We start from the raw sequence: 16,437 nt of genomic DNA on the forward strand, positions 1-16,437 counted from the left end.
TGGCATACTGTTGTGGTTTCATGGTGTCCCACAAATCATCTCTGGAAATGCGTTTAAGACAATGGATTTGTTTCTGTGGTGGTTCACTCTCACCGTCCTCATGTGATATAATGTCACTGCTGTGATGGACTGCAATCTGTCCAGGATGTACACTGCTCTGTAACATGTGGAGCTGAAATAGGATGCCAACACAAAGTACAGAAAACTGACGTTTTTCTAATGGAGGTTGGCACCAAACATCAGTCCTTGTAGATTTGCATATTTCAATGTCCACCTTAACCACAGAGATAACATGTTCACAGGCTGGTAGGAAGAATTTAAATAGGTTAAAAGTTTAAAGTTATGCTGGGTTAAGTTTGTGGCCACGTTTAGTGACCTGTGGGTGCTAGCTTGGCTGCTAACTAGATGCTAGGTACTACCTCAGGTAATCCAAGTCACTGAACTGGCCCTCTTGAACATGAAAGTGGTGTTAGTACCCTGAATCTAGAGCATTTTGGTGGAAACACAAAATCATATGTCCTACTGTACCTAACTGTAAAAGATTTTCTTATTCTTTTTTTTGGTAATGATGCAGTGGAAACTACAGCACTTTCTCTCTCTTAAAGCATCAGGGCTTGTTTTGATATGACTTCCTCCCACTACTTAATCTTACCCTTTTTTTTCCACAGCTGAAAACGGGAAACAAAACAGTCATCTAAAGACAATCCTCATCTGAGATACACGTGATAACAAAGTGTCTCTAAACCCGACAGACCACTGATGTTAAATGTGTAAAATGTGGGCCTCGTGTTTGAATGAATTTTTGTGAAATGAGTTAAAGCGGTTGGTGTGGAGGCAGGTGGGTGTGCAGTTGGTGGTCCGACAACAGTTGCAGGCATTAGCGTTTCCCAGGTGTGGAGCTCACGGTTTCTCAGCATGAACTCTGGGCACCAGATGGCATTAAGCCTGTCTTTCCAAAGCCAAGGGCTCAATTATCTCTGACCCTGTGTGCATTTGCATTTGTGTGTGTGTGAGAGCAATTGCAACTCTCTTGTGCAATATTCCAGTGAAAAAACATAATGCCAGTAACAACAACAAGCTGAACTACTTTGAAGCTATGTACTCCTTTGACCCGATGTGAAATGGAGAGTGTCTGTGTAGGCTGTGTGAGCGTGAATAGAAACATACAAGTCTCAAGCCCTGAGACTGAAAAGCACAACAGAGAGTCTGCACTATCTTTGCTTGCTTACAGGAGTGAACTGGCTTTTACAAGAAACCAAAACATAAAAATTAAAGATCAGTCTGGAGCACAGGTGCGTCTCTCTGGACTTTGCATGTGTGCACTGGTTAAGCTTCAGGAATGTTGAATACCTCATCAGCTTTGGCACACATTTGATCTTGGTAATGTGGGGCCATCTAGTTATTAGGTATTTTAGTATTATAACTATACGCTACTATAAATTCATCTGAGTTTCTTTGGACTGGACAAACGAACCACTGATATGAGATAATGCACTCTAGCAACGATTTTAAATACACATCATTACTAAGTTAGTATTCAAATTAATTTTCAGGAAAAACAAACTAAATGGGCTTTTGGACCTTCTAATAGTATGTAGATAAGATACTTTGTTTACAGAGCTAACAAAGTAATCCATATATCTAAAATTATAGTTGCCTGTAGGGAACCAAACAGTGCAAGTTTATCCAGCCTGTGACTTGTGAGTGTGGAAAAAATCAGACCTTAATCCAAAATTTCTAGTAATAACTGTGCAAAAGTGTCTAATTTTTAAAGTAGTAGAGGTAATTTAGCTAAGTTTTAACAAATAGAATAGCTGTACTGTAAAGCTCTGAGATTTAAAGCAAGGTTTTGTTAATTCAGTTTTACTTATACAGCACCAAATCACAACAATAATGGCAAACGGCGCTTTATATTGTAAGGTAAAGAACCTACAGTTACACAGATTTTATTGTTGAAATCTTGGCGATACAACTTAATTCTTCTGTACTTACACTATTAGTATAATGAGGGCTGATGGTAACGGCAGCGTTGGTGCTATGTGTCGGCCTTGGGGATCCATTCCTGTCCAAACAGGCAGCTGATATACTCTTACAACTATAATTAAAATGAAATCACACAGTTTAGTTTTGATAAAAACACACTGCTGTAATAAGCAGTTCAAGCTAATTGTACTTTTTTAAAATTTTGTGATGATAGAATATGAATATTAGAGAATATGTTTTCTAGCCTGCAGTTTTTATTCTATTTTGCTGCTTTTAAACATTTCAAATATGCTTTAAATGTAAATGTTAAACGTAAATTTGAATAATTTTATAAATCCGAAACTGATATGTGCAGACATTCAGATTAAGATAGCAAACACCGGAATTATAGGACGTTTTTGACTGTGCATTGCTTGGTGTCCGGCTTTCTCAGTCTTTCTTTTTGGCTAGCTTTTTGCCTGCTATGCCAACCTTTGTTTTACGGACACAGTTAGTGATGCTAAGGATGTACACCTCTCTGTCGCAGTATTTCTTTTATAAAACACAAGTGTGACATGAGCTAAATGCCCCCATACCATCAACCTTCCAGTGTTCTTGCACCAGTGCCAACACTGGTCAACACCAATGTTAGCAAGCTAGCTTACAGTAGTGAATTTTGATCAGGAATTGTTACATGTTATGACATTAGTTGTTGATTATGCATTTTAACTTGTCTTCTTCAGTGTATCAGAAGTTCTATTAGGCACATGGTCAGAGATTCAACAAATGCTAAAATGTTAAGCTTGGCAATGAAAATGTTTTTGAAATTTTTGTATTCTGCCGTTTTGCAGCTAAACCTAACCAAGCTAACATAAAAGATGAGTGGTACCAGAGGTGTACTACAAAGCCAGATGAATGGCTTTGTGAATATTTCATGCTTTTAAAATGTTTTTCAGACTCACCTGTTCTTAATTCAGCCGTTCACTCTGACTGCATAATTTCACCAGACAAATATTTTTTCAAACTAAGCTCAATTTTTCAGTTCCAAATAAACAGATCTGACCAACCAGACCAATGTATTTGGCAACAAGTGCACTGTAGCTCAAAAAGTAAATAGTAAAATAACACTGCTTCCTTACCCCAGACACAGAGATAGACACTGCTCCGGGTCTGAAATTATTTTCCTGACTCCTCAGATGCAATTCCAACTCTGCCAGCAAACACTCAAACTGCCCCACTGACATCCTGAAATATGAATGAAAGCAGTTGCGATACAGCTTCAACTGTGGGATCAAACCATGAAATCTCAGTTTCCTCCCTTTCTTCTTGTTTGGAAACACCAGCTTATCGTGGCTTGGTGTCGACAATTTTGTTTACAATTTTTTTTTGAGGATGAATGTTGCACAAAAATGCAATGCGTCAAGTATTTAGATACGTTAAGTGTCTGCATCTGGAAAAATTTGAATTTCATGTCATTTTTTTGCATCGTGTTTTGTTTGTAAAAGCCTTTAAAGTCAGAGTTTCCTGTATCACAAAACCGTCTCTCTTTTTACCTGGATAAATCACCATGGTAACTTGCTGAACACATAACCTATTCAGGAGCAGGCTGTGTTTTGAGTTTCCGCTCAAAATTGCCTGGATCACCACATTTTGATGAATTCCTTTAAGTGCATTATAGATTGTCTGCCGGGGAAATTTATATGTGTAAATGTTTAGCCATGCCTTACTAAAAACCACTGCATTAAGCACAAACTGTCTTGCATTGCCACATAAATGCACTATGGTCATGCGAAAAATTTATAAATGGTAATTAAAATATTTTACACCAGAACACAGAACGTGTACCATGAAATATTCTTTTTTCTTTTTTCTGCAAACAAAGTGAAGATATCTCCAAGTCTCCTTTAGGCTGTGGGACAGTAACTTGTAATGAGACATTTAAACAGCAGAACAGAGAGCGCATTCAGCTTTAAATCATTAACTTGAATTAATATGATCGTTTTACTGCTCTGCGTGATAAATCCCAAGATTAATGATTTTCTGCAGCGTGTTCTTGTGTTCTTATATGTAGATATCGAATTTTAATCATCATCATCATCATCATCTGATAACATCTCTGAAGTAAGCGTAACTCATGGGGATCATTTTGTGTAGAAGAAAATGACCTGTGAAACTCCCCTTTTTCTATTAGCATTTTCAGAGCCTGAAGCCAGATTTAACAAAGAGAGATGATAACCAGCGTCGTGATATCCTTTATCTCTGACTGGGGCTTTGTCGAGTGAGCTAACACAGACCGTGCTGTGGTGCCATACTTTGCAAAACTCTGAAATCTCCAGGCTTATTTAGAAAGTAAGCAGGAAAGGGAGGGGTGAATACAAAAATAATAATAGGAAGAAGAAGAGGGTGAAAAGCTTCCCTCAATGATGAGTGCCACCACTCTCTTCTGATGTTCAATGGGAAACAAATGGGCTGACTTTGCAAAATGGGCTCGCATGAAAAGGCCATGAAGTGAGAGTCTGCCTTTGATCCAGTGCCTCTACTGGCAGAAAGCCTCCCAGTCTGGGCTTCTTCAGACAGACCAGTCTGACGAGAGAGAGTCTCTCCCGTTTCAAAGAGAGTCGCGCTGCATATCCTCTTTTGCACAATTTTTTCCTGTGACTATCGAAAGGCCCGAAATACGCTGCTCATATGAGCACAGTGTCAGCGAGGCTGAGAAACACTCACGAGGGCAAATTACTCCGAGCATCATGTTAAACAGTGTCATAACTGACTGTAGGAGGTACCGTTCATATTGACAGCGTTCTGACAATGTAGAGACACGAGTACATTGCCAGTTTACCCTTTCTGGTAGATGTTTCCATGGCAACCATGGCTCTCTTTTAATGAAACACGAATCCAGCAGGGGACTGAAACGGAGAGACAATATGGCCACTGGCATTTGAAAATTTTAGCAAGACATAATGTGTGTGTGTGTATGTGTGTGCGTTTCTTGGCAGTAAATAATATGTAATCAATCAGATGGTCAATCAGAGCTCGAGGCAGGACAGTCTCAAGTTGGTGCTAGGCTATTGCGTCAGAGTTATTTTAAAGCTGTCTGGCTGTCTGCCTCTGTAAACCTGTCATGGAAGAATTAAAATAAATAGATGGGTATGGAAAATGTACCTCATGTGACAAATGAAAACCACAAATGAAGAAACATGGACTTCCTAAAGAGAAAGAACATCAGATCACAGTTAGCCCAAGTGTAATACAGTCCATTGTGGTGGATTTGCGATATGCATGTTTTCATTTAAGTGCTCTGATTTCATCCTAAATGAAATCACAAAAAAGTTACAAAGTGTAAAATCTCAAAACACATTACTGTGGATCATCTTTGTGCTTCAAGCAGACAAGGCTGACACAATCTGAAACCACAAGTATTTTTCAATTCTTCTTGAAAAATATTTCCCATACGGACACACACACACACACACACACACACACATACACACACACACACACACACACACAACAAAGTCATATAGCAGATGCGTGGTATAACAGGCATCTGCTTTGGGGCCACATTTTCTCTTATTACGTTCTCCTATTATTGCCTTAATAGTTACCGTGCAACCACACTCATGGTACACATTAGGGTTTTTTTTTCCAGGGCTTACTGTTGCTTAAGAGATGGCAGAGTTGGTTTGTTTGTTTGATCAGCCTGCCACTTTGGTTCACAGTCAAGTATCTCTGGCTATTAGCTGTAGATTTCTGGCTATTGCTAGGAAGTCTGGTGTTGGAATAGACAGCGTCTGGAGATGATGACTCTTCAGTGATGCACGATTCATTTGGAACTGTAATGTATTCAGTTGAATTCCTTTCTAGGAGCACCATCGGCTAAGAGTTTGCTCACCACCACCCCCACCCCCTGAGGTTTTCATCAGCTAAATTTATTTAAATTGTTAAGAAATATATAAATTAGACTTTGTCTCTGGGAAGCTCACCTCTGGTGTCAAAGGATTCTAGCGTAGACTTCTATTAAGGATTCATGAAGTGCTGTATCTCTGTCGCGTCTGGCCTGTCAAACCAAATTGTTTTGGGGACTCACTGGCTCCACCATTAGTGCTTTTTTCAGATTATACTTCCACAGTCAGTAACATGACATAGCCCATCTGTAGCTGGAATAGCAACAACTACAAGCAAGCCAAGAAGATGGGGGACATCATGATTTCAGGTTCATTGTATTTAAAAGGAGATTTTAGACTATGCCATTGGTATACTACAGTAAGTACCTTAGGAGCTGTTAAGGTTTGATAGACTACAGTGTCTCGTGCTAATAAAAGCCACCAAAAACTTATGAATGAATCATTATGGCTCAGCACACTTGAGTAACCTCTTTGTGACTAGGAAAAAGCAGAGGTTCCCTGGTGTTTGCACTGAATTTTTTCACATTCAGTGACCAATAGCAAGTAGTTGTGGTAGTTGTTCGGCCTCTGGACGACCACTTTCCATTACAAGGGGATTGCACAAGCTGCCTGGTGGGAGGCAACCTGTCCCCAAACAATCCTGCTCTGACTGCAGTTACTCTCAGACAGTTTGGCGAAGGTTTGCAAGTAATTGCCTTCTAATTTATAAATGCAGACAGATGGCATCGTAGTTAATCTGTGTGCTGATTAGTGTAACTTGTCTACAGTGTGTCTCTCTGCAATAGAGAACTTGACTCAGCTGTTGGTTGCTCATATTCTGCTTATATTCCTGTATAAAATTGCTGTCCTGCAGCAACACCATCACTATTTCTGATCTTTTTCAGATCTACGAGGTTCTGGCTGGACTCTATATGTAAGCAAATTTCTGTTTAATATCAGTGTTTTTGTATGTACGCAGCAATAGATTTGCGATCAAAGGAAACAGATTTGTGATTTTCCCTGATTTATCACAGTGAATCACCATTTTATTACAGATTGCACGTAGTTGCCAGCCTGACCCCATCCAAATGCAAAGTTATAGCAGACTGACTCTGTTTCTTTGCAGTTGCTTTGAGGACAGCAACTTACAGTGAGTGGTGACAGGCCGGGTCCCCGCCTTTGAAGTAACATTTCAAAGGCAGCGAGAACCCAAGTTCAGAGCAAGCTGTTAGTTTTGGGCGTGTCGTCGTCTCCAACCACTGTTTTTCCTACTGTGACTGTAGCATCACCAGTACAGAAGCCAGAAAACCATAACAACATAGATCAGCTTTGGTTGTTGACTTTTACTTTCCTGTAACCCTACTTGAGCTGCTCCACTGCTATGATGGGTGCAGATGTCAAAGGTCATGCTATTGCAGTTTTTTGATATTTTACTTTGATGACTTAGAGTCACGTTGCATTTCCTTTGACACACAGAGTAGCTGATTTCTTTAGTTATTGTTTTGTTTAGTTTTTTTTAGAGCTAATTCTCATTTCTAAAGACTAGCTACCCTTAAGAGGGACATAAAAAATAGACCCTATAAATAGAGTTCTAATAACTTCTTAAAGAAAAAAAAAATGAGGGGGGATTTCTCTAAAAGTTATCAGTACTATAAAAAAGTTTTTGCAGTTCCTGCTGATGGTGATGTACAATGACTCAACTAGGCCCGTGCATGAGGATGTGATAATTAAAACACCATTACACCCTGAGGCTACTTTACACTGGCTGTTAACACATTTGTCAAAAGCTGCTGGAAATTGAATGTATACAGATCTTTATTTTAAATTATATTTTAAATTGTCACATGCTGCTCGATAATCTGCCTGTTCAGGCTTTGTTCTCTTTTAACATAAATCTAAGATAGATAAACACGGCTCGCCTTAAGGGTTTTTGAACTGTGAAAAAAAAATTGACAGATGAGCAGCAGGTTGCATATGAAAAAACCTCAAGAACAGCAGCTTCAGTGTATTTTTAGCTTGATGTTTGTCAGTATTCACTCATTTACATCCATCTTAATAACTTAATTCTCTCCAGCTCTTCTTAATGTTATTAAGCTCACAGATGTCATGGAGATTATTATGACGAAACATTTTTTCCTCGCAAATTTGCAAGATATATCTCATAAAGATCTGTCTGGACTGCATGTAAAATGTTTTCCATCCTGATCGAGGGCAGAAATGAGATTGGGGTTGATGAGACTATTATGATTCATTTGCTATATCCCACGACACCTGCAAGGAACAGCCTGTGATCTGTGATGCACACACACACACACGCACTGAAAACAATATTACAGAGAGAAAGACACAGTCTCATCAACAGTAACAAACACACACACACAGTCACACAGACAAGTGACTTTGCTTCTTGCAGAGGTGCCGAAATGATTTGTTGCAGGTACTGATTAGCCTACCGAGCAGCTGTGTGCGTGTTACCCTTCCTTTAATACCCTCCCATCCCACTGTGATCAGCACCATAAGGCCCCAAGAGGTCGCATCAGTCAAGCTGAGACAGATACTCTTATTTTGAACGTGTCACTCTCTTGTATCACTGACACACAGCTGACTGTTGACATGCAGAAACTGCACTGCGCAGCTGAAACTCAAAGCTGCACACTGCCTGTTTGAACACAGTTTCTTTCTCAGCCCTTTTTCTTTCAAACATTGAACAGTGATTGTTCAGCGTGTTTGTTGATTGCTTCTAGCAAAGCGATACAAGCTGAAGCATCTCAGTATGAAATGTATTAGCCACTTTTGCCCAAAGGCAGAGCAACTGAACATAATGAAAAGACTAGACGCCGAAGATAAAGTTTAAATCACTGTATTAGGTGTTACTGCGCCCTCTCCTGACCAATGTTAGTGTTACATAATTGCAACAAGAGATGCCTTTTTTTTTCTTCCTGTGGCTGTCGAAGGGCAGTTTTATCACCCACTCAGAACAATCTCGAGACTAACGATGCCTTATAGATCTTAAAGTCACACATGTTAGATCTATTGAAAAGCACCATGATGCACTGTTTACTGGAGTAAGTGAATCATCTCTTGCTTGTTTTGCAATTAGACAGAAAAAAAAAAGATCTGGTTACTTTGGTGTTATCAGACTTGCATTGGTTGTCTGTGGCACTGTTTGTAACGACATGACTTCCTGATACATAGTTTTTTTTTTTTTTCCAAGCCTGACACGGCGTGCTGAAATATGACAACTTTTTGCCTTATAGCTCTTTGGGAATCACCTTGTTGGTGCAAAAATACTATTTCATGCCTGTCAAACTGTGTTATCGTTGGCATTTTTCAGAGATTCACAAAAGAAAAGAGAACAATGAGTGAAAAAGAAGTGTCCAAAGAAAAGCAATCAAAGACTTTCAGAAAGTCTGGAAAACTATTCCTAAAGAGCACAAAATTACAAAAAAATCTGGCTTTTTGGAAGAAATACATTTTAAAGAAATAAAGGCTTGCTGAAGACTTTTGCACAGTACAGTAGGGGAGTTAGCTGTTGTGTCATTGTTTGGAATTAAAGTGTGTGGGTGCAGAGGAACTCTGGGAAAATGCCTGGTTTTCTCTCGCTTTTTTCATGTGCAATAAAAATTTAAATGAACTTACTTCTCAGAGTTGGAGTAGACTTAGAATGCATCGCTTTCTTCTACTTATTCTCTGTGTAATAACTTGTATTTACATTCCCCCTTGCTTCCATTGGACTTTGCCTTTGTTTTTGGGTTTTTTTGTAATAAAAGGACAAATTTGAAATCCTCCTTTATTTATTTTCTGTGTTCTTAAATGACAAACGCACATTTATACCGCATTTAATAAATTTTTAATCGTTTGATTAGTTAAATTTAGGTGTAAGAGATTTAAAAAAGGAGAATGAGAAAAATGTGGGGTCAAATAAAAAAAATACAAAAACAAAAAACTGTGAACTAAATATGTATGACGTGCAGACAAAATGATGAGACGACAACACACATTTGTGACACAATAATTTACATTTATTTCAGTGTTAGCAGGTTTAAATGTACATTTCACATCATGCATACAGTTTGAGTACAAATACAATCTTTGCGTATATCAAAATATAAAGGCTAGCTTTGTGTCATTATAAGATTATACAAGTTAAGTATATAAAAGTACAGGTACAGCTAAAGGGTCGGGCCTCGGAGGGTTTGACAGCTGCTTCTCTGCCTGGGTAAGAACCTCATGTGGAGATATTCAGCCTCTACAGGCTGCTTGGAAAGGTTGTTGGTTTGTTGGAGGCGGTCCAGGGTCGGGCCCTCGTGAGTACAAACAGAGTACTGAGACAGCAGTGTCACCAAAATGGATTTCATCATCACCATGGCGATGTGCTTGCCAACGCACGCGCGAGGGCCTGAACCGAACGGCTGAAAGTAGCGCCGAGGAACCTGGAGGCAGAACAAGAGGACCGATGAGATAAAAAGTAAAAGGAAAGATGTATTTTCAAGAACACAAAGCTCAGATGATCTGTGTGGGTGTGGCTTCATCAGGCTGGACTGAAAGATTCTGATTGACATGTTTCTAATTGCTGACTGGTTCAACTGGAACAAGTGCCAGACAAGAACGAATAAGTGTGACATCAACTTTTTCAACCAAGTTCCACCTCTTTCTAACCAGGAGAAAAAGTAAAGCAATGAAAGCACTACTCACATTTTTTTCAAAGTGTTCCAGATTAAATTGATTGCCTTTGAGGAAAAACTCGGTGCGGTGCATTCGGCCTGTGTTCAGAATGATGTTTGTGCCCTTCGGTATCCTGTAGCCTTCTATGATGTCATCAGACAGGGCTCGACGCATGGTGAATTCCACCACTGAGTGGAAGCGCAAGCATTCATTGATGAAGCTCTCCAGCACCTGCAGCTTGTGAAGATCCTGGTTCTGAAGCTGTCTCTCACCTGTAGCAGCAACAGACTGTTGTGAATTCAAGTTCTTCAGCCTGGAGCAAATGCAGTGAAATGCAATACTCCTGAGTTAATGAAGGTTATTGTGGCCTGGTTTTGTGGTTTTGGTGATATAGTTGGGCCCTGTTGCGCTACTTATTCTTTTAAATGGGGTGTGTAAGCGTAATAGTAAGAGCTGTCAGTCTAGAGTGAAACAGTGCCAAGTGTCAAAATGTATATTTGATGTGCAGCAAATCAGTTATAATTGCATTTTTTTCTTAACTGCTGCAGCCTCTTACCCACAACAGCGTCTATCTCCTGTAGCAGCTGCAGCTCCACGTGCGGGTTTTGTTTGAGGAGCAGAAGCATGAAGAAGAGACTGAGGGACAGAGTGTCCGGAGCTGCGATCACCATCTCCAGCACGCACTGTGTCACATCGTCAGCAGACAGCTCGCCGTGGTTCTGAAAACACAGTTGAATGCAAATATGCTGTCTGACCTTACTTGGTAGGCGGAAAAGAAATCCAGCATTTCACATGCAAAGAGGAACTGCTGAGAGGGCTTGAAAATGAAAAAACATAAGTACCACAAGTGAAAGGTTTTACTTTAAACGAAAGTATATTTGCAGAAGGAGAATACTTCGTAGACTGACTTGTGCAAATATGAGCTCTGCCGTGAAGTTGATGTTGTCCAGCTTATCTGCCTGCTCCATATTTTTCCTCTTTTGATCTACAAGACGTTTAATGGCATCTTGTAACTCCTGGCTGTGAGATAACAGATAACACATATTTAAAAAGATGAAACTAAAGGTGGGCTTATGTATGAGACTGAGAGACTCACGCTGCTGTCTTGTGCCTGTGGTGAATCCAGCCGAACTTGAAGTAGATGTCAGGTTTGATAAGCACATTCTGCCATGTGTGAAAATACTTTTGAATCTTCAGCAGCAGCTCTTTCTCTGGATGCAAGGTAACATAAATATATTAGCATGCTAAAATTGTCCCCGTATCTTTTTGATCCACTTTTGGAGACAAGAAATTCTTTATGTACAGCTCGCGTGATAACACAAGTAACATATTCATGCATCCTATTCACCATTGAGAGGTACGTCCAGGAAGAGTCTGTTAGAGATGTCCACCACAGTGCAGCGCAGCAAACTGAGGACATCAACGTGTCCCAGGCTGTCCAGGTGGTCCAGGTGAGCCTTTGTGGAGGAGACGCAAACATCCATCGTCTGCTCCAAATTTGGGCCTGTCAGAGCTGACAACATGAGATGGTTTTATGATTTAGTTTAGACAAATATTTGCTGTTTAAAAATCACATTTGAATAGCTGACTTTGTTTTGAAGTTCATGAAAGAGTTGCAGTTTTACCTTTAGCAAAATAGGTGCGTATCTTTTTCCACAGAGTTACGTTGTTGTTGAATATGATGCCTCTCTCGTTCATGCCGATGCAGCTGAGTCCCTGCATGCTCCCAAAACGTGAATTATAGTTTCCGTTCTTCAGCACATGGTGCACTGCTGAAGCTCTGGTTTAAAAAAAAAAAAAAACAATAACAAAAAATACACTGCAGCTTTTCATTTTACTTCTTGACTGGCTTGTTTGGTAGCATCAGCACTGACAGATTGAGTTCAACTAACCTGCTTAGTATGAGCGTCTCTTCTCCGTTGATCCAGACTCTAACAATGTCTCCATACTTGTTATTGTAGTAGTTGCTGGCTGTGCCTATGCCAGTCCAGATAAATCTCAGATATGACAGAAGTGGGCCCAAACCCAAACAGAAAGAAGGACCTGTTGTATTAAAAAAGCAGTAAATATATTTTCAGCTCTCACAACATTCTGTTGTAAAAACAAACAAACTCCTAATTAGAGCAACCTGAACCAACCTGGCGCAGTTTTCTTGTCCGTGTGACTCCAGGCAACCAACAGCAGACAGACGAGCAGTATCAGCGTTCTGGTTGCCATTGATATTTCATGCGATTGGGTGGCATTTGAGGTCACGGACAGATCTGCCACCACGGCGTCTAAGCCTACAGGACTCATCGCCTGTTCACAAGTAGAGCTCAGATCCATGAGAAGGGTGATGATGTAGAGCAGCCTGCACAGACCCGTAGGGTCCGAATGCTCACATCTGCCTTTTTATAGGCGGTCTGAGCTGGTTACGAGCCAGGTCAGGGTAATGCAAAAGCCACAACACTGCAGGAAAAAGGTAAACAATACTGTGGCAACCTTGAGGGATTGGGTTTGTGCTTGTGCCCTTGGGTTTACAGGACCTAGTTCAGCGGTTGCATGTTGGCGTGAGCTCATATTTGGCATTTTGTTGATGAGAAGGTTATCACCTCCTTTAAACTTTAAAAGAAGTTGCTTTGCCTGTGAGAACTTGAGAACATCGGTGTTATTTGCTCTGGCTGCCTATTAAAAATCAGCTTTTCAATAAATGCAAATTTTTCATCTGTTTTTACTAAACAAGCGAGACAAGGGAATGGATTAAATGTTAATATTGACATATGTACGTGCATTTGAATTATAATCTTCACTACATTGATTCCAGATTTCTGTTCAAAAGCTGACTTGGATTTTAGGTGATACATTTTCATTCAAAATCAGAGCTATTTGTTTTAATCAGAGCTGCTATGTATTCATATTGTACTCACACATGTGATCATATTACAGTAAAGTTTAAAAAATAGGCAAATGCTACCCATTTAATCCTGGCTTCCTGTGTTTTAATTTATTTGGCGTTGCTCTCAGATCCAGTGAAGCCAGGAAATAAGTTACACATAATACCAGTGTTAAATGTAGATGTATTTGTTTATTTGTTTATCAGATGAATAAATGAAGATGATATGCTCTATGTACTACAGTAAAGCTAGACTGATCTGTTCATCTCCAGCCCCCAGACACTTTGAAGAAAGAGTGGATAGCTGTAACTAATGGAGAGACTGGTGGAAGAATGTGGAGAAAAAAAAGAGGTCATCAGTATTAAAGCTGGTTTGTGAACTAAAAACATAGAACAACTCAGTGAATATTGACATTATCTGTGACTTTTAGCCACTTTCACTTCTCCGCTGAGCATTATAAATTCTAAAAATCCTCAACATAACCCATGCTGTCTGCTCTTGTGCTTGCCTTTGTTTCCTTGGCTCATTCTGCATAAAGAACCCTGCAAACTCACCGCCCACACTCCGGTCCAAGAATGCGCACACTTCAAATGACTGACTGTGTGCTGTGCCCCTGCCTCGATAACGATGCCCTGTGTGATGGCGTAGACCTAGATTGTTCTGCATGATTAAGCGGCGACAGCCCCCTTTGTTTCTCCTGAAAAGTAGAAGTGTGCGTAACCTCGTCTCTGGGCTTTGAGTTGTGGTCAACCGCATATTTATCACTAGTACATGTTTAGGGAGTTATTCAGAAACGAGCTGTTGAAAAGGTTTTTTAAATGTCAGAATATGTATTATATGTAGGATTATATTATTACATCACATATTTAGATAAGTATAAAAAATTAAGTACACCCTCTTTCAGCTCTAATGCTTTACATACTGCACAAGGGTTACACACAATTTATACAACCTATAATTTATCACCATCCACAGTCATTGCAGGAGTGGACTTCCCAACAAATTCAGACTGTGCAGTGCTCAGAAAAACTGAAAACCTCAGCTAGCATCTTAAACATCAAAGTTCAAGACAGTACAATTAGAAATAGACTGAAAAGGTATGACTAGTTGTTTTGTCCACAGTGAAAGGCTGTTCTCTCTGAAAGATCAATGGCACATCTAAAACAGTCTCCCTGAAAGAGAAATGTCCTCAAACCTCAATGAACTCAAACACTGCTTTAAAAAAAGAGTGTGCTGAAGTATACCACGTGTTGTTGTTCTTCCGAGGTTATATTTAAATAGCTTGCTAAAATCATATATATTTTTTTAATCACGTCCTGATGTAAAACCTCAGAAGTTAAAGAGGGTGAAGTTTCACTTTCAAACTAACAGAACAGAAGGAGAGACTGATGATTTTGACCGGCAGCAAAAGAAAGCAGATGCTCAGCTTTGTGCTGCCCGAGCAACCTTGGGGAATTTATCACACGATTCACATTTAAAGCAGCACTGGAGAGTTGGCCATGAGATATGATAACACTGTGAAGCTGAACTTGCCTTCCCAACCAGCTCCGCCGCTGCACATTACAAGCTACATGCAACAGAGAGTGTAGCCTTTACTGTTTGACATTACACGCTGAACTCCACTTTATTCTTTTCTGTTGACACTATGAGAGGACTTACCTGCAGTACAAGTAATCCCTCACTTTTATTTCTGTAGTAGTCCTAATAAATTTTAAATTTCTGAGCAGGAAGAAGTGGGAGGGTGGATGAAGTCTTCAGGAAGGCTGACCATCTGTCTGTCCTTGGGCAGGAGTCCGAATTCGAACATGGACCTCTGGGAAGAACAGAGATAAAGCTGCTTTCCCAGCAGCTGCAGCTTAGGAGGGAGAAAAGGCTACAGGTGGGAATGTCAAAATATAGATTTAGTATGAAATGGAATGCAGAGAAAATAAAATAAAATAAAATAAAATAAAATAAAATAAAATAAAATAAAATAAAATAAAATAAAATAAAATAAAATAAAATAAAATAAATTATTATAAAAACTCATTTGTACATGTCTGGCTGGAGCAGTTCAAACTGTCCAACCACTGGCCATCAGTGACCCACACCCTCAGACCACAGTGCACACACTACAGGGTGAGCTCAGGGCTTGAATCTATGTTGCTTGGCTGATTTCTTCCTCCTCCTATGCTGAACCCATGTGTGTGTGTTTGTGTAAAAGTGCTGTAACGCGGCTGCAAGAGCATGTAGGTCAGCTACATGAAGTGAGCAGTGCTCTAAAACACCGCAGAGGCCAATTACCTTACTCATTAAAGCACTATTAAGGTAGTCACATCTTTGTTTAAGCCAAAGCAGGCAGTACCAGCTACCTTTTGCAGGGAGAAAAGCTTCAAATGCCTTCATTTCTTTTCCTCTGAATTGTCACCTTTCCAGTTAAATGTCATTTTTCAGTTCTAAATCAAAGCTGTGGAAATGGGCCATTGTTGCGACTGGTGAATGGAAGCTGTGAGGATGTGACAAGGACGAGAGCCGGGGGGAGAAATTCAAGGATACAGGAGGTGGGAAAAAGGAGAGAACTCAGTGGAGCTATATTAGTGGTAATATGTAATGATGTAATGTATTTTCTTTTAATGCCATATAGGCATTAAAACAACAACAACAACAACAACAACAATAATAATAATGTAATTGTGTAATAATGTAAATGTACCAGTGAACAGTTGTTTTTTTCTGGTGTATTTGTGCTTTCTTGTAATGTGTTTGAGTCCTCTTGTGTGTTCATCATATATGTGCGCGTGCATGTGTGTGTGTGTGAGAGAGAGAGATGTCAGTCTGCCCACGGCGGTGCAGTAGAATGGGTTCAGATGAATATAAATCAGGTGACTGAACAGGCGGGGGTTTCTCCCCAGACAAGCTCAGAAGATTGTGTAATGCCCACTCCTACATCACTGGTTTGCATGTACACACACACACACACACACACACACACACACACACACACACACACACACACACACACATACATAACCCCATCTCCACTTGGTGAACAGCCACTGTATTTACCAGTCTGC

General features: G+C 39.9%; 1 protein-coding gene across 1 annotated transcript; it reads right to left on the minus strand.

Annotated features, from left to right (window-relative positions):
* Positions 1 to 10,018: 10,018 nt before the first annotated feature.
* On the minus strand, positions 10,019 to 12,836 carry cyp19a1a (cytochrome P450, family 19, subfamily A, polypeptide 1a). The gene is made up of 9 exons (XM_035909113.1): positions 12,650 to 12,836; positions 12,404 to 12,554; positions 12,137 to 12,291; positions 11,860 to 12,024; positions 11,608 to 11,722; positions 11,420 to 11,531; positions 11,068 to 11,230; positions 10,542 to 10,783; positions 10,019 to 10,279 (listed from the first exon to the last, which is right to left on the minus strand). Exons 1-9 carry the CDS (start codon positions 12,834 to 12,836, stop codon positions 10,019 to 10,021), a joined length of 1,551 nt encoding a protein of 516 aa, XP_035765006.1.
* Positions 12,837 to 16,437: the final 3,601 nt, after the last annotated feature.

Source organism: Neolamprologus brichardi, chromosome 1 (assembly GCF_056152115.1).
Source record: "Neolamprologus brichardi isolate AB-2024 chromosome 1, ASM5615211v1, whole genome shotgun sequence".
Taxonomy (NCBI): domain Eukaryota; kingdom Metazoa; phylum Chordata; class Actinopteri; order Cichliformes; family Cichlidae; genus Neolamprologus; species Neolamprologus brichardi.